At 38.8% G+C, this 26,259-nt stretch overlaps 1 protein-coding gene across 2 annotated transcripts in view; it reads left to right on the forward strand.

Annotated features, from left to right (window-relative positions):
• The window catches only part of LOC130913089 (acetyl-CoA carboxylase-like), a 100,284-nt gene that overhangs the window by 64,519 nt on the left and 9,506 nt on the right, over positions 1-26,259 (forward strand). For both annotated transcript variants that reach the window (XM_057831399.1, XM_057831400.1), the window contains 18 exons: positions 3,278-3,433; positions 3,716-3,919; positions 7,529-7,684; positions 7,769-7,891; positions 12,191-12,460; positions 15,722-15,819; positions 15,903-16,023; positions 17,619-17,729; positions 19,190-19,333; positions 19,414-19,534; positions 19,621-19,717; positions 19,787-19,883; positions 24,552-24,687; positions 24,780-24,957; positions 25,025-25,137; positions 25,217-25,371; positions 25,582-25,752; positions 25,909-26,045. In XM_057831399.1, the coding sequence (XP_057687382.1) occupies positions 3,278-3,433; positions 3,716-3,919; positions 7,529-7,684; positions 7,769-7,891; positions 12,191-12,460; positions 15,722-15,819; positions 15,903-16,023; positions 17,619-17,729; positions 19,190-19,333; positions 19,414-19,534; positions 19,621-19,717; positions 19,787-19,883; positions 24,552-24,687; positions 24,780-24,957; positions 25,025-25,137; positions 25,217-25,371; positions 25,582-25,752; positions 25,909-26,045 (2,588 nt within the window). The remainder of the gene's footprint in view (positions 1-3,277; positions 3,434-3,715; positions 3,920-7,528; positions 7,685-7,768; positions 7,892-12,190; positions 12,461-15,721; positions 15,820-15,902; positions 16,024-17,618; positions 17,730-19,189; positions 19,334-19,413; positions 19,535-19,620; positions 19,718-19,786; positions 19,884-24,551; positions 24,688-24,779; positions 24,958-25,024; positions 25,138-25,216; positions 25,372-25,581; positions 25,753-25,908; positions 26,046-26,259) is intronic.

Below are 26,259 nucleotides of genomic sequence, written 5' to 3' on the forward strand. Positions count from 1 at the left end.
TGAGTTTCCAGTAATTTCTACAACTCTGATTTTTCTCTGATAGTGATTGGAACAGATACTTCTTTGTCACAAAAAGCATTCATGAAGTTTGGTTCTTTTATGACTTTATTATGGGTGAACAGAAAAAAGTGATCAAATCTGCTGGGTCAAAAATATACATACAGCAGCGCTAATATTTGGTAACATGTCCCTTGGCCATTTTCACTTCAATTAGGTGCTTTTGGTAGCCATCCACAAGCTTCTGGCAAGCTTCTGGTTGAATATTTGATCACTCCTCTTGACAGAATTGGTGCAGTTCAGTTAAATTTGATGGCTTTCTGACATGGACTTGTTTCTTCAGCACTGTCCACAAGTTCTCAATGGGGTTTAAGTCAGGACTTTGGGAAGGCCATTCGAAAACCTTAATTCTAGCCTGATTTAGCCATTCCATTACCACTTTTGATGTGTGTTTGGGGTCATTGACCCAACTGCGCCCAAGACTCAATCTTCGGGCTGATGACGTTCGGTTATCTTGAAGAATTTGAAGGTAATCCTCCATCTTCATTATCCCATTTACTCTCTGTAAAGCAGCAGTTCCATTGGCAGCAAAACAGCCCCACAGCATAATACTACCACCACCGTGCTTGACGGTAGGCATGGTGTACTTGGGGTTAAAGGCCTCACTTTTTCTCCTCCAAACATATTGCTGGGCATTGTGGCCAAACAGCTCGATTTTTGTTTCGTCTGACCACAGAACTTTCCTCCAGAAGGTCTTATCTTTGTCCATGTGATCAGCAGCAAACTTCAGTCGAGCCTTAAGGTGCCGCTTTTGGAGCAAGGGCTTCCTTCTTGCACGGCAGCCTCTCAGTCCATGGAGATGCAAAACACGCTTGACTGTGGACACTGACACCTGTGTTCCAGCAGCTTCTAATTCTTGGCAGATCTGCTTTTTGGTGATTCTCGGTTGAATCTTCACCCTCCTGACCAATTTTCTCTCAGCAGCAGGTGATAGCTTGCGTTTTCTTCCTGATCGTGGCAGTGACAAAACAGTGCCATGCACTTTATACTACAATTATTTGCACTGTTGCTCTTGGGACCTGCAGCTGCTTTGAAATGGCTCCAAGTGACTTTCCTGACTTGTTCAAGTCAATGGTTCGCTTTTTCAGATCCATGTATGTATATTTTTGACCCAGCAGATTTGATCACTTTTTCTGTTAACCCATAAAAAAGTCATAAAAGAACCAAACTTCATGAATGTTTTTTGTGACAAAGTATCTGTTCCAATCACTCTATCGGAGAAAAATCAGAGTTGTAGAAATAACTGGAAACTCAAGAGAGCCATGACATTATGTTCTTCACAAGTGTATGTCAACTTTTGACCACAACTGTAGCTGTTCCATATCGAAAAGGAAAGACCAGGATTCGACTCGCAGAGGGCGCCAGGGCGGGAGGGGAAGATTGAAAAGAGAGCAGGGCCATGGCGTTCACGTGCGCAGGCATGCACAGCGCCCTCTGTTTTATCTAAATTATTTATTTTATTTAACATCCATACATCGTTTTAGTATAAATATATGTGTATGTATTTATTTGAAAAAAAGTTGGCGAGAGAGAAGCCCGACTCGACCGTAAATAATCACACATAAGTCGCTCCAGAGTATAAGTCGCATCCACAGCCAAACTATGAAAAAAAAACTGCGACTTAGAGTCTCAAAAATACGGTAAGTTTGTTTAAAAAGTGACTATCCTCGGTAATCAAAAACCAACCCCCTAAAAAAAAATAATAATAATAATAAATTCCAGTAATCCAGATATGTGAACATCAAATTTTGGGAAATGTAGGTCCCAATATTAACATTTGGTATGCAAGTAGGCATGTGCCGGCATGAGTTTGTGACGGTATGATAACCTTAAGCAAAAATATCACGGTTTCACGCTATCACAGGGTCGCAATTACAGGTCTAAAATGTGTTACTTGGAGATACCTGGGTTAAAAAAAAAAACTTTTTGCTTTGAACAGGACTTTTATTTTTGAAAACATACTAGTAAATTGGAACATAAGTATAATGTTAAGTTAAAATAATTAACAAATATTCTAAATAAAATTCAAATAAATGCAGTCCTTCAGGTGAGGGTAAACCCACAGCGACAGCTTAATATTGTTGTCATCAGAACAAAAAAAACCCGAATTATTTTCCATAAAAAACAGGTGTGTATGACTCATACCATGTTTACATTACGCACACTCATGCTCATGGCAGTGTCATGACATAAATATGATGGTTTTATGGTCTTAATATAGTTCTTATGACAGTCTGATGGCGCCACTTTCAAATAGTGTTACCAGATTCCATAACTAGCAATGAATGAAACAACTAGAACAGTAACTGAAGAAATAATTAGCACAGAACATGAATTTTGATTTGTTATTTACATCTGTAGCGCTGCAATACATGCTAGGAGGCATGTTGGACGACAACAGTGTTGACAGCAGGTGGCAGCAGAGGTTGACTGTCTCCCTCAAGACAACAGTGATGGCCAAATTGAAGCTTTTTGAAGCCAATTGGTTCAAAGCTTCATGGAGGTTTATTTGGTCTTATGACAGTCTTATGATGCCACTGTCAAATAAAGTGTTACTGGATGATATATTTTGGTGTAAATATCTCATAATAAAGCGAAGACAGCTGGGGCTTATAGTCCAGTGCGGCTTATCCAGTGTTGGGAATAACGCCGTTATTTTTTCAGTAATGGGGTAATCGAACTAATTTTTTTCCCCGCTGTTACAACGCCGTTACCGTCACTGACGGTAATTCAAATCTGTTTATTTTTGTTGCACTTCAATTGTAAGATAAATCTGTTTCTGGTAAGGTACAATGAATATTACAAGGTTCTATAACACAACTACCTGTCGGTTCTTCTCTATTCAACTGACTCGAATACTGCTCAGAAAATTTCAAATTCTTTGACATACAACAACTTCTTTTTAAAGTAACGGAAATAGTTACTTTCCCTGGTAACTAGTTACTTTTACTATAGGGTAATTCAGTTACTAACTCAGTTACTTTTTTGGAAGAAGTAGTGAGTAACTATAACTAATTACTTTTTTAAAGTAACATGCCCAACACTGGGCTTATCTAATAGCAAATGCTGTTTTCGGGTCAAATTTGGTGGGTGGCAGCTTTTCGTCTGGTGTACCTTATAGTGTGAAAATTACTGTACTTAAAGCATTTCCACTAATTTGTACTATGTGTGTTAGTAATATGTGGTATGTATATTGTATAATGTCTTTGTGTGCAATCAGGAAGCATCTTTTGAGTATCTTCAGAATGAGGGAGAACGTCTTCTGCTGGAGGCCATGGATGAATTGGAGGTGGCCTTCAGTAACACAAATGTGCGCACAGACTGCAACCACATCTTCCTTAATTTTGTCCCTACGGTCATTATGGACCCATCTAAAGTGAGTACATCACTGATGCACGAGTCACCAATGTTGCACAACCTTTTTTCGGTATACATGTCCGATTCGTTATTACTTTATTCAGTTAACTGTTAAATCATTCATCTTCGGAATCGCTTGTTCTCACAAGGGTCACGTGGGTGCTGGAGCTGATGCCAGCTAACAACGGGCAGGAGGCTGTGTACAACCTAAACTGGTTGCCAGCCAGTCTCGGTTAACTTTTTTTTCTTTCTGATGGTGGTGTTGTTGAGACTCTTTTCTGTGTGTGGTTTTGTCCCACAGATTGAGGAATCTGTCCGATCCATGGTGATGCGCTATGGAAGCCGTCTTTGGAAGCTGCGAGTCCTGCAAGCCGAGCTGAAAATCAACATTCGTCTGACTCCCACTGGACACGCCATTCCGATTCGTCTTTTTTTGACGAATGAGTCTGGCTATTACTTGGACATCAGTCTGTATAAGGAGGTGACCGATCCAAGTTCTGGACAAGTGAGAACATTTGAACTTTTTGTCTGTTTTGTTTGTTGATTTCCACACAATAAGGCAAACCTAAAAGGGTTCCGTTTTCTCAAATACGACAGTTAGCCTTATACAATGTGTCACAAAAAGTGAGTACACCCCTCGCATTTCTGCAGATATTTAGGTATTATCTTTTCATGGGACAACGCTGACAAAATGACACTTTGACACAATGAAAAGTAGTCTGTGTGCAGCTTATACAATAGAGTTAATTTATTTTTCCCTCAAAATAACTCAAAATATAGCCATTAATATCTAGACTCCTGGCAACAAAAGTGAGTACACCCCTTGGAAACTACGTACATTCCTAAATGTCCAAATTGAGTACTGCTTGTCATTTTCCCTCCAAAATGTCATGTGAATTGTTACAGGAGCGCTGTCGGCATTACTGCAGAGATTGAAGAGGTGGTGGGTCAGTCTGTTAGTGCTCAGACCATATGCCGCACTCTACATCAAATTGGTGTGCATGGCTGTCACCCCAGGAGGAAGCCTCTTCTGAAGACGGTACACAAGAAAGCCCGCAAACAGTTTGCTGAAGACAAGTCAACAAAGCACATGGATTACTGGAACCATGTCCTATGATCTGATGAGACGGGCGGGCTTTCTTGTGTACCGTCTTCAGAGTTTTCTACAAAGTTTTCTCAATGTTTAAATAGTCTACATATTTTTAGGATCATTATAAATGCATTTACACAACAAAATAACCCTGGAAAAGTTTGTTAAATATATTTTTCGTATGAGACCAAAGCGCCATTCGTTTACATTCAGTGAAGCTGACACAGGTTTCTGTATAGCATCTTCAACAATCAATTTGAATCCTTTTCATATCCCACTCCAGCCACAGTTGTTTGCTTTTCAATTCCCCTGTCTTTAGTTTGTTTTTCACTCCTTTCTGCTCCATATCGAAAAGGAGATACCAGGATGCTCGCGTAAGGCGCCAGGGCGGGAGGGGAAGATTGAAAAGAGCGCGGTGTTCACGTGCGCAGGTGTTTTCCGAAATTTACAGGTTCGCGGTGAATCAGTAACAGGCACACTTTTGCTCAATAGAAGATGTTTATTGATTAGAAAATGCAGAATAAATGAGATTTATTGATTACAGTCCCCAAAGAGCAAGCAACAAGTATCAAAAACAAGCAAAAACAATGGTAACGTGACGCTATATTTGAGTTTGTCAATCCCGGAATCCCCGCGTTATCGTTACAGCACAACTAGTTGTCCCCTTAGCAATGAAAATCGCTTACCGTGACAAATGAGTGGGAAGCCAGCAACACTTCAGTAAAGCGGCAAAAGGACAAAGCTGGGCGATCCGTACGCTTAATCCACCAGCGGACTTCACGGGTCGCCCGGCAACGTCTGCTTTTGTAAGGACGCACCCCTCGGAGGCGGAGAGGCCAACTTCCGCCCCCGAGCAGCGCGGCCCCGTCCAATGACAAACATTAAAGCTACTTTTGGTTCAGCCCCCTTGAAAAAGGACTTTTCACATGGGACAAATGAGCTGTGCTGCAACAGATGCAACAAATGGTAAATATTATGGGTGAAAACAAGTTATCTCGTGAGATTCCCTCCTAGCTATGGAACTCAGGCGCGTACTATGGTGCAAAACAAGTTATCTCATGAGATTCCCTACTCAAGCGCGTCTCCTAACTATGGGAACAAGGTGAAAAACAATAGATGTTGTTACAATCTATGTCACAGAAGCAATTATACATCACAAAGGCATAATGTAATATTTTCCCCCATCATTCCGCCCTTTGACCCGGATTGAATTTATCATAAGGCATAATGTGCTAATTCACTCCGGGTCACATAATATTTTTTCCATCAGCAGGCATGCACAGCACCTTCTCCGTTTCATACAGAATATTTATTTTATTTATTATCCATACATTGTTTTAGTATAAATATTAGGGCTGTCAAAATTATCGAACTGCATCTATTCATCTTTGTTGCTTCATTTCTAATTGTGTATCATATTGCCTCTGTAAAGCCCTTTGAGACTTCTGTTGTGATTGAGGGCTATACAAATAAAATTGAATTGAATTGAATTGAATCGCATTAACGCACGGTAATTAATTTTTTAAATTAATCACGTTAAAATATTTGACGCAATTAACGCACATGTCCCGCTCAGACAGTATTCTGCCTTTTGGTAAGTTTTACAGCAAGGTTTTTTGTGCTGTCTAACAGCGAACTCTTGTGGTCGCTTTGCGACATGGTTTATTGCTTTCTTGCCAGTTCAATATGGCTGCACGACATCTCGGGCTGACGCCTACGTTGTAATGTTGTGCTTATATGATCCTTGGACAAAATTTGTCCGTAAGTATGGTTGTTGTAAAGAATGTACAAATTATGTTAGTAAGCAAAATGTTATATTTTTTGTATGAGACGCTTTTTGTTTATGTTTAGTGAACCTGTATAGCGTGTTAAGCTAACGTTGTTGCTAATGCAATGCTTGTGTACTTTTTTTTGTAGTTTCACTACGGTCTAAAGAGGACAATGGTTTGAGGCCATTCTATTAATAAATCAGATGAAAAAGGAAGAAGTCTGATTATTAAGGCGTCGTTCACTAGCTGTCTAGCTTTGGAAAAAGTAGACGCTTCGGAGTGAGGACAGCATAGACAGATTTAAATGACAGTAGAGTGAAATGCCCACTACAGTCCTTATGTACCGTATGTTGAATGTATATATCCATCTTGTGTCTTATCTTTCCATTCCAACAATTTATTTTACAGAATATATATAATTTACAGAAAAATATGGCATATTTTATAGATGGTTTGAATTGCGATTAATTACGATTAATTTTTAAGCTGTAATTAACTCGATTAAAAATTTTAATCGTTTGACAGCCCTAATAAATATATGAATATATATATATATATTTTTTTTTTTTTTTAAGTTGGCGAGAGAGAAGTCGGCCTGACCCGACCGTAAATAATCACACATAAGTCGCTCCAGAGCATAAGACGCACCCTCTGCCAAACTATTAAAAAAAACAAACAGCGATTTATAGTCCGAAAACTACGGTACTTGGGATGTACCGAAAGCACACCATAGCAAAGGAGCTGATACTGCCTCCAGCAAAAATAAAAACTGTCCCTCTGTCCAATATCACTGTCGTTTTTGTTCTATTAGTTTTTTTTTTGTTTTTTTTTCGGTCAAATTGTTTGGCATATTGTCCTCATGAGTTAATGTTGCTAATCAGTTTGAATTTTTTATTTTTTTTTTAATTGATTTAATTACATTTTATTTTTCTGTATCAAATTGTAAAAAAAATGTAGCTTGAATGTATTTTTTTAATTCAGGCAAATTGATGCACTTTAAGTCTTTTTTGTTACAAACAAAACAATGTTAATAAAGTTTTACTGTACTTTATTGTAAGTTGTTACTACTACTGCGCCCTATTATGCGGTGCACCCTATACTAGTATATGAAAACAGTTTTAAAATTGGCCAGCCATTGAAGGTGCGCCTTATACTCTGATGTGCTTTATGGTGTGGAAAATATGATCCTTTTAGTTTTGGGTTTAATAGTTGATTAAATCTCAACTTCATTCAATCAGTGTCATTTACCTTCTAGATTATGTTCCAGTCATATGGTGACAAACAGGGACCCCTGCAAGGCATGTTGATCAACACTCCCTATGTCACCAAGGACTTGCTGCAAGCGAAGCGTTTTCAGGCTCAAACTCAAGGCACAACATACGTCTATGACTTCCCAGAGATGTTCAAGCAGGTCCTTTTACCACACTATTGTTGAACGTTAATCCTGTCATTCCTTATTCACGTTCCCTCTCACATAAAAAAAATCTTTTCATAGGCTCTGTTTAAGCAATGGGGTTCTGGGGATAAATACCCGAAAGATATGCTGATGTGCACCGAGCTGGTTTTGGACCCACAAGGTCGACTGGTGCAGCTGAACCGCTTGCCTGGGGACAATGATGTAAGATACACAACTGGCGGAATACACGAAATTTAAGTCATTCCAGAAATGGAGAACATTTTGGCTTCAAAATTCTTGTAAAAAATTTTTTTCTGGGTTTTCTGCTACTTTGTCATCAATAAGAGGTCATAAATTATCAGTGACTCTATTAGCTCATCTTAAAGATTGATGGTTACATTTTTGTTACATGATTTATATGATATTTACCATTTCTGGTATAGACCCCACTCACCAACGTCACACAATGACGTGTTGCTGTATCCGGCCACCATATTGTCCGTCATTGTTTATCCGTATTCTCAATGGTTTCAATTTGCCGTGCAATTTATAGTGCAATTTGTGGAAGCCCCGGTGCTTTCAGATGCTGTAAACTCATTGGATGCGTTGCATAAAAGGCGTTATGTGGAAAAGCTTCAGTCTATCCATTTGCCAGATCCATATTTGATGCCTAAATCGATATTTTTCGACCCGCTGTCTTCGCAGTCTCTGCCTGACATCTGCTACCCTGATATCTACAACTATCTTGTCCACACAAAATCAGCCTATTCTCACGAAAGTTTGAAAAACTTTAAAGAGCACTCCAAGCAACATTACCACGTGTGACCCTTTACTTCTAATTTTCTAAAATGGCGACAATAAAAAAAAAAAAAGTTGCGATGGCCGACGCTTCAAGGATAGGTGGATATTGGACTATTTCTTCAAGAAAACACGCAACAACTGTGTCCGCCTCATTTGCAAAGAGACAGTCGCTGTTTTCAAAGAGTTCGATGTGACGCGATATTACCAAACAAGACACGCTGACATGTACGACACATTACAGGGAAGTTACGCAGCGAGAAATTATAGCAACTTGAAGCTAGTTTAATTTCACAGCAGCAGTATTTAGCAAGAGCCCGAGTGTCGAAAGAGAACGCCACAAAGGCGAGATTGTTGAATATTATGAATTAAAAATAATAATAATAAAGCAAATGTGACACACAGAGGGGCTTGCTAAAATTTGTTTAAATATATTGGTCTACGTAAATCAGCCAAGGTAGCCCCCCCCACATTTTTACCACACCAAATCTGGCCCCCTTTTCAAAAAACTTGGAAACCCCTGTTTAACTGATGATCCGTAGACGAGGCCAGCTTCTTTCACTTGGTACCAGCTAAATATTATTAAAAAAATAACGATGGCGGAAGAAATAAAGATCTTGAATTTGAAACTGTATGTTGTCGGCGATTAGCCTCGCAATGATCTTAATTGTGGTTGTCAGCCGAAAACCCTCTAAATATATATTAAATGCATCTTACCAGGTATAAAATGACTACTACATAGTCTGTGGTGATCGTTTGGTGCCCAGTTTTCTCGTCGAATTGCAGCAGTCCATCTCGCTCTCCTCTCCGGGTCTCTCGGAATACGGTAGAACTTCAAGTCTCTCCGTCTATCTTCTCTGTTACAGCAACCAGCCGCCACACACACCTTCACCATTTTGATTATTAATGTTAACGAGCAGAAAAACACGCCATAATAGGAGGAATTTACGTAGCGGTCATGCATAAACACGACAATATTGACAATTGACGGACAATATGGCGCGGAGGCTTGGTTGTGACGTCATGTGAGTGGGGTCTATAATCACTAGATAGTTTACGTACAACTAATGGGCTACTACAAAGACAGCATTCAATTTCACCTACAGTGTGTGTCGGCGTTTTTGTATTGGAAATGAAAGCGCCCATGTATTACAACCCCTAGCAAAAAGTATGGTATCACCAGTCTGGGACGAGCACTCACTCAGACATTTTATCATGTAGAACAAACTCTGATAAAAAGCTTGAAAAAATAATGAATTAGTTCAAAAGTGCAACTCTTTCGCATTCAGAAACACTAAAAGAAATGAATAAAAACTTTGGGGTGGTCAGTAAATGTCACTTTTATAGAGCAAGTGCAGGGAAATATATATGGAATCACTCCATTCTGAGAAACAAACAACGAAATAACCGCTAAAACACATCTCTAGTATTTAGTAGCACCACCTCTGGCTTTCATGACAGCTTGCAGTCTCTGAGGCATGGACTTGATGAGTATTCTTCATCAATTTGGTGCAAACTCTCTTTGATTTCAGTTGCCAGATCATCCTTGCAGGTCGGAGCCTTGCTGTGGACCATTTTTTCAATTTCGACCACAGGTTTTCAATAGGGTTGTGATCTGGGCTATTTGCAGGCCATGATATCGACTGGATGAGTCTTTCTCCAATGAATGCTTTAACAGTTTTAGTTCTGTGGCATGATGCATTGTCATCTTGGAAAATGACAAACATATTTTCAATTGAAGGGATGAGAAAGCTGTCTAAAATTTCAATGTAAACTTGTGCATTTATTGAAGATTTAACCACAGCCATCTCCCCGGTGCCTTTGCCTGACATGCAGCACCATATCATCAAGGACTGAGGGAATTTTTATGTTTTCTTTAGGAAGTCATCTTTGTAAATCTCACTGGAACGGCACCAAACAAAAGTTCCAGCATCATCACCTTGTCCAATGCAGATCCTTGACTCGTCACTGAAAATAACCTTCATCCAGTCATTCACAGTCCATGGTTGCCTCTCCTTAGCCCATTGCAGTCTTGTTCTTTTCTGTTTAAGTGTCAATGATGGTTTCCTTTTAGCTTTCCTGTATGAAAATCCCATTTCCTTTTTGCGATTTTGCACAGGTCTGTCACATACCTTGGCTCCATCTTCCTCCTATTTCTTCTTCATTTGTCTTGTTGTACATCTTCTGTTTTCAAGACATGGCTTTTAGTTGTTTGTCATGACGTTTGGATGTCTTCCTCGGTCTACCAGTACCCTTAACTTTAACAACCTTGCCATGCTGTTTGTACTTGGTCCAGCTGACTTTGAACAGCCCACATCTTGTACGTGTAACGTTACCTTCTTCAAGACGTTTGATAATCCTCTCCTTGGTCTCAAGAGACATCTCTCTTGTTGGAGCCATGATTCTTGTGAATCCACTTGGTCCAGAAGCCCTCCAAGGTATGATAACTGCACTGTTTTTAACTGCTGACTAACTAGCAGATCTAATCTGAGGCAGGGGCCCAATTAAGGAAAGGAAATTGAATGGGCGTGTCTGTATTTTCTACTCAAAATGGAGTGATTCCATATTTATTTCCCTGCTTTTGCTCTATAAAAGTAGCATTTACTGACTACCACAATGTTTCTGAATGCCAAGGAGTTGCACTTTTGAAGTAATTCATTATTTTTTCAAGATTTTTATCTGAGTTTGTTCTACATAATAAAATGTCTGAGTGAGTGCTCGTCTGAGACTGGTGATTCCATACTTTTTGCTAAGTTTATGGCTTTAATCCTCAAAGTTAAGTACGCTACTGTCTCAATATGTTTTATTTATTTTAGGGCTGTCAAAATTATCGCGTTAACGGGCGTTAATTAATTTTTAAAATTAATCACGTTAAAATATTTGACGCAATTAACGCAGATGCCCCGTTCAGACAGATTTAAATGACAGTACAGTGAAACGCTCACTTGTTGTGTTTTATGGAGTTTTTCTGCCCTCTGCTGGTGCTTGGGTGCGACTGATTTTATAGGCTTCAGCACCCATGAGCATTGTGTAAGTAATTACTGACATCAACATTGGCGGGTTTATTTTTTGATTGAAAATTTTACAAATTTTATTAAAACGAAAACATTTTAATATAAAATTTCTATAACTTGTACTAACATTTTTCTTTTAAGAACTTCAAGTCTTTCTATTCGGATCGCTTTAACAGAATGTTAATAACGTTAATGCCATCTTGTTGATTTATTGTTATAATAAACAAATACAGTCCTTATGTACTGTGTGTTGAATGTATATATCCTTCTTGTGTTTTATCTTTCCATTCCAACAATAATTTACAGAAAAATATGGCATATTTTATAGATGGTTTGAATTGCGATTAATTACGATTACTTAATTTTTAAGCTGTAATTAACTCGATTAAAAATTTTAATTGTTTGACAGCCCTAGTTTATTTATTTTGTTTAAATGTTTTATTATATCTTTTTAACACAAAAAAAAATGTACATATCTACCAAAACCCCTTTTTTTCCCCTCCCCAACACCTTGGGGTGCTGCAGCACCCACTACTTGCGGCACTGTTCTTTTCCTTTAGGAAAAGTAAATTTACTAAGAAACTGCATGTTTGTATGTGGATTATATATTGGATGTAAAATGTCCTCCAATTCAGGAATGACCCATTTGTAATATTGTATTTATTACTGCTTGCCCGTGTCATTACTTTAACTTACGCCTCTTTATCAGGTCGGAATAGTTGCGTTCAAGATGAAGATGAAAACTCCAGAATATCCAGACGGTCGAGACATTGTTGTGATCTGCAACGACATCACCCACATGATTGGGTCTTTTGGACCGCAGGAAGATGAGTTGTTCCTCAGGGCTTCCGAGTTGGCGAGAGCTGAGGGAATCCCTCGCATTTACATTGCTGCCAATAGCGGCGCGCGCATTGGTCTTGCTGAGGAGATCCGACACATGTTCCAGGTCGCATGGATTGACCCCTCTGATCCATACAAGGTGAGGGCCCGCTGGTTAGGAAACGATTTATTGATTTTTCCTTATACACTCAAAAAAATGGGGTGTTGAACTGACGTAAAAAAATTATGGAAAGAATTTGCACCTGATAATATTGCTTTCCTTGAGCATTTAGCAATTGTGTCCTTTTAACATAAAGCACACATGTCTCGCCAACATTAGGCACTTATGTTGGGCGTACATAACGCACTCTTCTTGAGCCACCATAAGGCACTCATGTTCGCCCCAAAGTACATGTTGAACCGACATTAAAGAAATACATAGTTTGCACCTGATTAAATTGCTTTCCTTCAATATTAAGCAATTGTGTTCTTTTAACATAACACACACATGTTGAACCAACATAAGGCACAACTAGAGCTGTCAAATTTATCGCGTTGACGGGCTGTAATCACATTTTTTAATTAATCATGTTAAAATATTTAACCCATGCACGGAGCAACCCACTCATGCATTGCCGCAAACAGACTACAATGGCGCCGTTCTATGCATATATAGAGTTAAGAGGCAGTGACCGGTGAGTGGAGTGGTTGCAGGCATTCATTTGGACCATGCTTTTATTTATCTAGAGCGTTGACATGTCTTCCACAACAATACTAACTATTGAGGCGAGCAACGTGGGGAAGACTAACAGGAATTGCTCTTTTTCTTAACACCCTACATCAGGGGTGTCCAAACTTTTTGCAAAGGGGGCCAGATTTGGTGTGGTAAAAATGTGGGGGGCCGACCTTGGATGACGTCCTTTACGTAGAACAATATATTTAAGCAAATTTTAGCAAGCCATTCTGTGTGTCACATTTTCTTTATTTATTTTTTTAAATTAATAATTTCAATAATCTCGCAACTAGCCTTTGTGGCGTTCTCTTTTGACTCTCGGGCTCTTGCGAAATACTGCTGCTGTGAAATTAACTAGCTTCAAGTTGCTTCAATTTCTCGCTGCGTATCTTCCCTATAATCTCGTCGTACATGTCAGCGTGTCTTGTTTGGTATTATTGCCTCACATTGAACTTATAAAAAACAGCTACTGTCTCTTTGCAAATGAGGCACACCAAGTTGTTGCATATATTAGTTAAGAAATAGTCCAATTTCCACCTATCCTTGAAGCGTCAGTGTCGCAGTCAACTTTTTTTTTTTTTGTTGATTGTCGCCATTTTAGAAAATTGGAAGGGTCACACGGGGTAATGTTGCTTAGAGTGCTGCTGCCTTTTAGTGGGTAAATGAGGAGCAGCATTTAGTGTGTAAGCTACTTCATATGCTGGTAGCAGCACTGCTGACCAATTTACCGTATTGGCCCGAATATGAGACGGCCCTGATTACAAGACGACCCCCTCTTTTTCAAGACTCAAGTTTGAAAAAAAACGCCAAATTAATTTTTATTCAGAAAATAATTACAGTACATCTGAAACAAATGATTATAACAATATATTTGAGAGAAAAAGCATGTTATTTTGTGTCATTCAAATCTTAATATCTGAACATTTAAATGTGTAAACTAAAGTGCAATCACATTTGTAAATGAATTTCTTCTGGTTTTTGAAATGTAAATAAACCAATCTATTGTGATAAAACAACAAAATTGCAATAACTGCATTAACCATCAAAGTGAAGTCTAACTGTAACTGTAGTCTTAAAACAAATCTGAATAAGGAAAAACATTGTAATAAAATAATGCAAACTGGTTAAACTTAAAAGTAGCTGAGATCTGTCATGACAGAACATCGCTTCAATGATATCTGGTGCCATCTAGCGTCGTAAATGGGTATAATGTCTAGACCGCGAACATAAGAAGACCCCCTCTCTTTCAGTCTTATTTCAATGCAAAAAACACCGTCTTAAATTCTGGCCAATACGGTGTGCGGGCCAGACGTAATTGATTTTATGACAGAGGCTGGGGGCCAGATGAAATTTGACCATGGGCCACATTTGGCCCCTGGGCCAGACTTTGGACATGTCTGCACTACATTGTACATAATATAGTATTTGCAGCCGCTACACACAGTCATGGTTACCCACTTCCCATCATGCATTTGGGCAGAACCGTTTTGTCACTCTTACTGAAAGCTCAACAAATACACTACGAGGCAATATTTAGTCACAATATACAAACTCACATCTATCCTTCAACAATCTATCCGTGGATCCCTTTCACAGGAAGAATGTTAATAATGTTAATGCCATCATGTGGATTTATTGTTATAATAAACAAATACAGTACTTATGTACAGTATGTTGAATGTGTATATCCGTATTGTCTTATCTTTCCATTCCAACAATAATTTACAGAAAAATATGGCATATTTTAGAGATGGTTTGAACTGCGATTAATTACGATGAATTAATTTCTAAGCTGTGATTAACTCGATTAAAAATTGTAATCGTTTGACAGCCCCTAATTTTAACGTAAATGGCAATGGCATCAATTTATGTATGCCTCACTGGAATCCAGTACATTGGCATCAATAGTGGCGACATTCATGATAGTCAATGGCATGGACGTTACATAGCTGTCAGTGGTACTGACTTACTTAGGCGCCACTTCAATGTCAATGGGCTGTAATGGTAAGTGGTCAAAAATCACAACCACCTATTTTTTCCTGTTTTTGAAAATGAAGGGAAAATGTTTGCCATTAAAAATGAATGGAATTCTGGTCATTTTGATATTCAAACGGTGCTGGTCGGTCAAACGGTTTGGAGTCTCCAGTGCGCCGAAAAAATGTGGATAATAAGATTATGAAAGAAAGAAAGAAATAAAAGTAAAGTTGAGGAATTTTACTAGCTGGGCCTGTGCCTTGCAAAGCCCCATCTAATTTAAAAAAAAAAAAAAAAAAAAAAAAAAAAACACTTTTCACAAACAAAATAACAATTAAATGGTGACAGTACCAATGAGGTGTCCATTACTTTTTCAGGGAGTTGGCAATCCTACTTTTAAATCTCGCGAGAAATCACGACACTATTGCGAGTAGTTGGAAAGACACATTAACATTATGTTGCATCAACAATGTCTAATCAAGCTCCTCATTCACTGTTCATGTTTATGTACAGACTGCATGATTCAATCATGCTCACCTTGGAAACATGATGGTTTCTTGCTGAAAATGCACACTGTCTTTTAGTAAACTTTACAACCTGCCTGATTCATTTTTTTGAGTGGGGGGGCGGGGGGATTACGACCTGGGAGAACCTAATTTAATCCATTTTTTTTTTCATAATCAAATATTTTCTATTGTGTATGTCTCTTTTTAGGGTTTTAAGTATCTTTACCTGACACCACATGACTACACGCGTATCAGTGCCACCAATTCGGTGCACTGCCACCACGTGGAAGAAGGAGGGGAATCCAGGTATAACAAACAAAATGAGTAATTTGTAGTGCTCGTTATCTTTCTATAATTTTGGTGGCTCATGTCATTGTCACAACTACCAGGTACATAATTACTGACATCATCGGAAAGGATGAAGGTCTCGGGGTTGAGAACTTGCGAGGTTCAGGCACTATTGCTGGAGAATCTTCTCAGGCGTATGAAGAAATCATTACCATTAGTATGGTAAGTTGTCATGGCTGACATCTTTAAAGTGATCCTCTAACTTAAATACATGTAGGCTCTAATAAACCCCAATTGTTCTCTTGTACTAAAATATGTTGTTAGAAACACATAAAATGTTAAATCAATGGCTATATTTTATAATATTTAGTCCAAATTTTGACCGTTAGTTGGCGCTATGGTTTGCGGGCTCGCAGTGATGACGTCATTGGGATCTTTCCAAATGTGTAGCGTGTTCAACAATTGCTTATTGCTGCCTAAACTCGCGAAGTAAAATGCCACGATGCGCTGCTTTTGGATGCAATTTCCAGTCAAATTGAAACAAGGGGACTGAAGTGAGTGTTCAAGGTGGAATTATTATTTTTAGTGAATAAATGTGCATAAGTGGAAGCTTCTACCCCTTTTTGGTCCCTGTATGTAGTATCCTACCCACCACACGTTACAACTGGCGCCCGAACATTTTTCCTGGATCCTCAGTCAAGTAAGAGATTCGTCTATTTTCTGGATCCGACGGTCCCACCGCGTCTGGAATATTGGTTTCCGATCTGTCCATTTTTTTTTTTTGATTCGTCGGTCCCACAGCGGCATTTCGGATCAGTCTATTTTGTGGAATCGACGGCCTGATTGCAGCTACGACATTGCCATGGGATCGGTCTAATTCCTGGATCTTGGAGTGAGTAAAAAACACGGATTTGGATTAGTATTGCTATCTTTTTTGTCGACTATTCTTCGTGGGAGTTTTCCCCAAATCATACTAAATAATTAAAGCACTATGGCACGCTACAGTGACGACAGTGACTCTGACGTGGACCTTTACAACAATGTTGGAGTTCATCAGGGAATGCGTGTTTGCGTACTGCTGAGCTCCCGAGTGAAGAGTGGTCAAGGTGGAAATATAATTTTTTTGTGAATAAATGTTCATAAGTGGAAGCTTTTACCCTTTTTGTTACTTTTATACACGTATCCTAGCTACCACGCGTTACAATGTACAAGACATGGATTACACAAGGTGTGCTCTTTGGCCTGTACTGTATGTAAAGCACACGGCAGCTCTGGATGCTAACAATCTACATAATTATATTGGGGAAAGTTTGAAAATGCAATATGCTTACCTTGAATATCTGCTAATAAAACCGGACAGCATACACTCTCGCTCCCAACCGGAGTTCCCAACAACAGCACTCTCTCGCATCACCAGTTTGCCCAACTTTTGTCTTATTAGGTATTTGGTGCACGCATTTTTCCCTGAACGACCGACAGTGCTGTCTTGCTCTTCACTTTTCAGATCTGGTTCAAATAGGAAGGGTAGAACTGACGACATGTTGGGAAAGCTAACGAATGACACGCTGGAATTTCGGCAACGGGCCGGGTGACGTCCCGCACTGTGACGTATCAAGAATGGCGACCTATAACTTAAAATAATTTTACAAACTTTATTAAAACAAAAATATTAAGAGGGGTTTTAATATCAAATTATTATAACTTATACTAAAATTTATCTTTTAAGAATTACTTGTCTTAGAAATAGAGGATCCCTTTAACTGTGATGTCAACAACATTTCGCTTAACCCGTTTTTGATACGTTTGTGCTGTTCTAGGTGACCTGTCGTGCTATCGGAATTGGGGCATATTTAGTACGATTGGGCCAGAGAGTGATCCAAGTGGAGAACTCGCACATCATCCTGACAGGGGCAAGTGCGTTGAACAAGGTTTGTTAAGCATGCTTTTTTTTTCTCTTTTTTTTTTTTTTTTTTTTTTTTTTTAAATATTAATTAATGTAATCTGTCTTCAACGCATGAGAACATGAAATGCAATGACACTTCCCAAGATGCATTTTGCTGGGCTTTTGCACAGTTTAGTTAATTCTAGGGCTGCAGCTATCGATTATTTTACTAGTCGATTAATCGATGAACTAGTTAGTACGAATAATCGAGTAATCTGATAAGAAACATAAAAAAATTAGGGCTGTCAAACGATTGAAATTTTTAATCGAGTTAATCACATCTTTAAAATTAATTAATCGTAATGAATCGCAATTCAAACCATCTATAAAATATGCCATATTTTTCTGTAAGTTATTGTTGGAATGGAAAGATAAGACACAAGACTGATATATACATTCAACATACTGTACATAGGTACTGTATTTGTTTATTATAACAATAAATCAACAAGATGGCATTAACATTAACATTCTGTTAAAGCGATCCATGGATAGAAAGACTTGTAGTTCTTAAAAGATAAATGTTAGTACAAGTTATAGAAATTTTATATTAAAACCCCTCTTAATGTTTTCATTTTGATAAAATTTGTAAAATTTTCAATCAAAAAATAAACTAGTAGCTCGCCATTGTTGATGTCAATAATTACACAATGCTCATGGTGCATAAAATCAGTCGCATCAAAGTGCCAGCAGAGGGAGACAAAAAACACAAGTAACAAGTGGACATGACACTGCTGTCATTTTAATCTGTTTGAGCGGGGCATGTGCGTTAATTGCATCAAATTTTTTAACATGATTAATTAAAAGAATTAATTACAGCCCGTTAACGCGATAATTTTGACAGCCACTAATGTACGTCCATGCCATTGACTAGCATGTATGTCCATGCTTTTGATGGCCATGTACGTCATTGCAATTGACGCCCATATATGTCGATTACATTGATGAAATGTGTTGTTTGAAGTTTGATGTTTTTGGATTCCATTGACGCATATGTAAGACGATGCCATTGGTGGCCATGTACGTCAAAATATCAAGAGGAAATGAGCTGCTATCAAGAGGAAGTGACCATATGATGTCTCCAAATCAATAGGAAGTTACTTGATATCAACAGGAAGTGACCCGGAAATGTCCCCTAATCAACAGGAAGTGACCCGAGGGGCCTGCAAAAGCAAACCTACCATCGCAATTTCTGCAGAAATAGCATTTTCTAGATTTTTTTTTTTTTTTTAATCTCATTGGCTGCAATTGTTTGTACTAGATGTCCAGTTCATTTCAACTGGGAGCGATCATTTGCTGCCAGTGAGTCTAAGTGGATTGGATGTCTAACGCCTTCAATGGGAGCTTTGATGATGGCCCTAATCATAGGACTCTTATAGTCAAGTATTTTCAGAGGTGGTACTTGCTGTAGAATGTTTGAGAATCATTTGGCCCTGTTATTTGCAGGTTCTGGGCAGAGAGGTCTATACCTCCAACAACCAGCTGGGTGGCATCCAGATCATGCACAACAATGGAGTCACACACACTACTGTGCCAGATGATTTTGAAGGGGTCTTCACCATTCTCCAGTGGCTTTCCTACATGCCAAAGGTTCGACTAGGTGGTACAGGGGCTTTCATTTCTACAGTATTTTTCTTTTGTTACTAATAAAGGATTATTTCTTCTGACAGAGCAAACACTCCCCTGTGCCCGTTGTACCAACATCAGATCCAGTTGATAGAGAGATCGAGTTCACTCCTACCAAAGCACCATATGACCCCCGTTGGATGCTGGTTGGGAGACCCCACCCCAGTGAGTACTATAGATATGAAGTAAAACAACCCCTGGTTATTGGTTAATGATATACATATATCCGTCTTTGTCTAAACTATTCGTAGCAGTGAGAGGTTCCTGGCAGAGTGGATTCTTCGACCACGGCTCCTTCATGGAGATCATGGGCTCCTGGGCTCAGACAGTTGTAGTAGGCAGAGCTCGGTAAATATCTTGTGGTAATGCATGAAATACTGTACCATCATAATTTAATTACTGGCTGAAATCATACAGATTAGGAGGGATCCCTCTTGGTGTAATTGCTGTAGAAACACGGACTGTTGAGTTAACCATCCCAGCTGATCCTGCCAACTTAGATTCAGAATCAAAAGTGAGTATCCATCTATAGAACATGTACACTCACCAATCACAGCATTACAGTAATCCCTTGCCACTTTGCGCTTCAAACGTCGCGCTCTCAGTCCATCGCTGATTTTTTAAAAACTAAAAATAAATAAATAAAGATGAGCTGCCCCGATCACGTAGTCTCACTCCCTTTGCTGCTTTTCTTGGTCAGGCAGTGCACTGGAGTTGCTTATTAAAGTTAACGATGATTGACAGATGATATGATCTTGCCAGAGATGCTTGGAAGCCGAAATTTCAAAGGGCCGCATGCGTCAATCATCGTTTAACTTGTTAAACAGTTGCTGTGGCAACTCATTGTAAGTGAGCCACTTGAGCGGATTTGAGTGGACTCACACAATGAAGCATTTAATAGACAAGCATTTTTCTTCTTTATTCTTGTTTGAAAATAATTAGGTGGGACAGTAACATGTTTAAAACTTAGTGCTTAAAAAACATATGTATATACATAAGATTTTTTTTTTATTATACTTGGGGAGAAAAGTGTAAACACATGTCTTAGATGTATCTTCTTTCCAATGCTATATCTGACTAAATACATTAACACACACAAGAAAAAACTAAAACAATTTTACTTTGCCGTTTTTCACCTATCGCGGCGGAATCTGGTCCCTATTAACTGCGAAAAACGAGGGATAACTGTACTGTACTATTAATTATCTGTGTCACAGGTGGCAGATTAGATAAAGTCATTTTGTGTCGCCTACAAAATAAAATCATGTGCATGGACTTAATATTTTTTTGGCTAAAATTAGATTTAAATACAGTTTCTGTAGTACTCAACAAAAGACTGAGGAATACAGAATTTAATTTTTTTTTGTTTTTTTTTATATTTTCAATGTTTTTCTCAATTGCATTGGTACGTTTCTTAGATCAGAATTGAAATTCTCAAAAGTACGGTACTTGTTCAATCCTCAGAACATGTCACACAAGTAGCAAAACAACATAGATTACCTGCAAAAGCCAGTTTTCTGTGCAAAATACTTCATCTATCGCTCAAAATTAAATTTCTGTGTCAATGAACATGAAAGTGCTGTCAGAATGTCTTTTGAATGAAATTGCAAGTTACATCTTTGTGTGGGAGATTGATTGCAAGAGACTTGACAGGATTCAGTTTACACGTTTACTGTTTTCACAACCTTTACAGACCACGGCATTGCAATACAAAAAGCAAAAGACAGCACTGATTATCACAAAGAATATGAAATAAAAGCAAAATAAGAAATGTGAACATAAGACAATTGGCGCAACTAAACTTCAAATGCTGTCAGGATTATTCACCTATTCTTTCTACACATCTTGAAGTTCCTCTCTGTTTGGCCACAAATTTTCATCCACGTCACAACAGATGTCCTCTCTTTCTATACAGTAGGGGTCTCCAAACCGGTCCTCCAGGGCTGCTGTGGGCCCTGGTTTTTGTTCATACCGATCAAGCACAGACCTTTTAACCAATGTGGTTTCTACTAGGGCTGTCAAAATTATCGCGTTAACGGGCGGTAATTAATTTTTTAAATGAATCACGTTAAAATATTTGACACAATTAACGCACATGCCCCGCTCAAACAGGTTAAAATGACAGCACAGTGTCATGTCCACTTTTTACTTGTTTTTTTTGGTGTTTTGTCTCCCTCTGCTGGTGCTTGGGTGCGACTGATTTTATGGGTTTAAGCACCATGAGCATTGTGTAATTATTGACATCAACAATGGCGAGCTGCTAGTTTATTTTTTGATTTAACATTTTTACAAATTTTATTAAAACGAAAACATTAAGAGGGGTTTTAATATAAAATTTCTATAACTTGTACTAACATTTATCTTTTAAGAACTACAAGTCATTCTATCCATGGATCGCTTTAACAGAATGTTAATGTTAATGCCATCTTGTTGATTTATTGTTATAATAAACAAATACAGTACTTATGTACCGTATGTTGAATGTATATACCCATCTTGTGTCTTATCTATCCATTCCAACAACAATTTACAGAAAAATATGGCATATTTTATCAATGGTTTGAATTGCGATTAATTAATTTTTAAGCTGTGATTAACTTGATTAAAAATTTTAATCGTTTGACAGCCCTAGTTTTTACTAAAACAAGCAGCACCTGATTGCAATCAACTGATTACCAGTGTTGTTAATCTTACTGAAAAAAAGTAATTAATTATAGTTACAAATTACTTCTCCCAAAAAGTAATTGCGTTAGTAACTCGATTACCTGAATGTAAGAGTAATTAATTATTTGGCAAAGTAATTGGTGATACTTTTTTTTTTTTCCCCTCCAAAAAAAAAAAAAAAAAAAAAAAAAAACATTGGCCACACTATGTGAAGGTTTTTGTGAAGGTATTTGGTACAACTGGCCCGAGCCCAATTATTTACCCTAATTTACCCTTTACCCTGAATCAACTGTTAAAAGTTGTTAAAATTGATCCCATTATTGCATTGGTTCCCTTCTCTCTACTTTTGACATATGAACGTTTTAAAACTGTTTCATCATTTAAAGATAGATTCAAGTCAAGATTTTGCCAATTTAGAAGTATTTTAGATAAAAAGTCACTTAGGTTCGCTAGGAAGGTTCTCTACAACAGAGCCGTCCTAAAAAGTCTACTGCTTTAAGCAGTGTTGGGAAAGTTCATTTTCTACATGAACTAGTTCATATTGCAGTTCACAAATTTTAAAATGAACTGTTCAGTTCATAGTTCATAATTCAAAATTTTGAACTAAGGTTCATGATTCCAAAAAATGAACTTTTGTAGTTCAGTTCTTTTTGTTCGCCAAAAATTGTTGCAAGCTATTATTGGCAGTGTCCATATAGAACCACAGACAGCAATTCATGTATCCTTTTTAACACTGAAACTATGTGTCAGATTCATCTTCATATTCAATTTCAAATCCTTGTCCAACCAGGGTTTACACTAGCAGTGAGGGGGCAGCCTTCAGACTACTGGGATTTCCATAATGCTTTGCTGCCACTCATTCAGTCCACACATTAGCAGCTCTACAGCTTTTATCTACAGTATATTTTCATAAGCATAAGCAAAACCTTGCTGTATACTGCAGAACTAGGTTGTCTAGCTGCGGCTGGGAGAGACAGAAGACGGGGCCACTCTGGTATGCTGTTAGCGGTATTTGGGTGGCAGAGGTACTGCTCTGGCCAACCGTTGCCGTCTCTTTCTTAATTGCACATGCTCGCAGTCGCAGATACCTAGCTAGGTTTGTCGCATGCTTTATATCGACGTGCCGTTTAAGGTTGGCTAAAGACATTACCGACGTACGGACTTTCTTCTTCAATCCAGGTGGACAAAGTTTACAAGTAAACGTTATATTTTTGCCATCCGGGTCGGTACTGACTTTTTTGTAAAACTCTTTTAAATGCTGGTACTGTGTAGAAAGCTGCTCTGAGCGGGCCGGGTTTCGAGAGCTGCCAGCTTCTGTGTCCATGCTGCTCTTGTTATGATGACGTATTTGCTTAAACAATACGGCCGTGACAGGCAGCTTGGGTTGCCATGTTGGATAATGTTCCGCTATTAAGGTAAAAAAATTTATTGTGTGTTTTTAGCCTATGGCTTTATATGCAGTTTTGTCGGTAAGGCTCTAAATGTGATGAACTCATGAACGAAGTTATGAGCACCGTTCACAACCGCTAGAATGAGCGCGTTCACAGTAACGTTCATGAGACAGAAATATGATGCGTTCAATTCACGTTCGCCCAAAATATGAACGTGTTCATGAACGATCGTTCATTGAACGCGTTCATGCACAACAGTGGCTTTAAGATGGCGGCTGTCTACTAACGCATTTAGTGCCATGTCTGTCATTTTGCATCTAGTTATATCTATATACAGTACATGTGATATCTACCATGTCTACCATATCTACCATAACATGCGGGCGTAGTTTGTAGGCTATCGGCTACAACATGTATTATTGGAGCTACCTAGCATCGCGTTTGCTCGGCGTCACAACTTTCTAGCCTCCTCCCCACTCCTGCTCTGCTCTGTCGTATCGGTGAGTCCGTCTCCCTCAGACTTTTCGACCAATAAAGTAACGCATAGTAACGCATGCCTTTCCGTCCTCAGTAACGGTAACTGCGTTGCTAAGATGAGAAAAGTAATTAATTAGAATACCCACTATTGAAAAGAATAACGCCGTTAGTAACGCCGTTATTAACAACACTGCTGATTACACTTATAAAACACCAGATTGGAGAAAATGTGTAATCTTGTTTTATTGGAGTAAAATCCTGCACCCACTGCGCCCCTATGTGGAATAGTTTGGAGACAACTGCTATACAGCGTGGAGAGAATCTTCTTCAATGCCTTACCCAGCCTCTGCAGGCATCTGCTGTGATGTCACTGCGTGCTGCATTCATGGCATCCAGGAGTCATTTGATTGTGAGACTGGCGATCATACACTTGCAATCTCCATGTGGATAAAAAAAAAATTATATGGGATTGAGGAATATGGAGTATAGATTCAGATTTAGAGATTTATTTGTCATTGACACCAGCTCTCACAAGATGACAACGAAATTCCATTCAATGAGTGAGCATCGGGCCGCTGCAGACATTCCGCGCCACCAACTTCACATACAGGATGTCCATTTGATGATGATATGTATGTGTTTTATTCAAGGTTCTGCAACAGGCTGGACAAGTGTGGTTTCCAGATTCAGCCTTTAAAACAGCCCAGGCGATTTGCGACTTCAACCGTGAGCGACTGCCGCTCATGGTGTTTGCCAACTGGAGGGGCTTTTCTGGTGGAATGAAAGGTGAAGGATGGACGTTACAAAGACATTGTATAATGTGAAAAGCATGGTTCAAATAGTCAATGATTTATTGCTTCTGTTATTTTGTCCCCCAGATATGTATGACCAGGTATTAAAGTTTGGAGCTTACATTGTGGATGCACTTCATGGCTTCCACCAGCCTGTGCTGGTGTACATTCCACCACATGCTGAACTGAGAGGGGGGTCCTGGGTTGTTATTGACCCTACTATTAACCCTCTGTGTATGGAGCTCTATGCTGACAGAGAGAGCAGGTGTGAGAAGGATTTGGATGTTAAGTCATCATCCTGTCGCACATTAAATGTCCTTGTTTCCATCCAGAGGTGGTGTTCTAGAAGCTGAGGGAACAGTGGAGATCAAATTCAGGAAAAAGGACCTGCTAAAAACCATGAGAAGACTAGACTCCGTCTATGCTGGTCTGGTTGAGAAGCTTGGTAAGTGATCCTTTTTTAATGTCACACAAATGAGAATACATTCTCTCCCCATTTCCTTGATCAATTCCGTACTCTTTAGCTTCTTTAGATCTTCCTGAGAAACAATGTAGAGAGCTGGAGGCAAAGCTCAAAGCAAGGGAAGAATTCCTTTTGCCCATCTACCACCAGGTGGCAGTGCAGTTTGTGGATCTTCACGATACCCCTGGCAGAATGCAGGAGAAAGGTGTTATCACTGTGAGTGTGCACTACATTACACACTGTATTTAATGAAAGGCCACAATTGTGAATTAATTTCACTCAACTTTCTTAGTTGTACCTGCACAGTCTACAGCAGTTTTTTTTTTTTTTTTTTTTTTTTTAATGAAACAAAGTAATATATAGTGTACCTGATGAGGTGTGCTAGTGCGAAATGATTTTTTTTTTTTTTTTAATGCACTCTTGTAGGATATTTTAGACTGGAAAAACGCACGGCCCTTTTTCTACTGGCGTCTCCGTCGACTCCTTTTGGAGCAGGTGGTGAAGTACGAAATTCTCAAGGCCAACAAAGACCTCAGTGACGGACACATGCAGTCCATGCTGCGTCGTTGGTTTGTTGAAACTGAGGGAACAGTCAAGGTTTGTGGATTCAGCAAGCATGACACTTTTTTAAAAACCACGTTCCATCAAACAGAACTGTATGTAATCCTGACATAAAACATGTTTTTACTCATTTTTTTTAGTCTTGCCTAGTAAAAATCCTCAACCATGTTAAGCTTTTGATTCCCCCTCCAGGCATATCTGTGGGATAACAACCAAGCAGTAGTTGAGTGGCTTGAAAGACACTGGTCCAAAGAAGATGGCATTCGATCCGCCATCCGAGAGAATATCAAGTACCTAAAAAGGGAAAATGCCTTGAAACATATCCGCAGGTATGTACAAGACCACTACAATTTTTTACAGATTACCGTATTTTTCGGACCAGAAGTCGCACCAGCCCAAAAATGTGCAATGAAGAGAGAGAAAAAAAAAAAATACCGTAATTTTTGGACTATAAGCCGCTACTTTTTTCCTTTATTTTGAATCCTGAGGCTTATAGACCCTACTCACATGACATCACAACCACTGCCCCCGCGCCATATTGTC

Source organism: Corythoichthys intestinalis, chromosome 3 (assembly GCF_030265065.1).
Source record: "Corythoichthys intestinalis isolate RoL2023-P3 chromosome 3, ASM3026506v1, whole genome shotgun sequence".
Lineage (NCBI taxonomy): Eukaryota > Metazoa > Chordata > Actinopteri > Syngnathiformes > Syngnathidae > Corythoichthys > Corythoichthys intestinalis.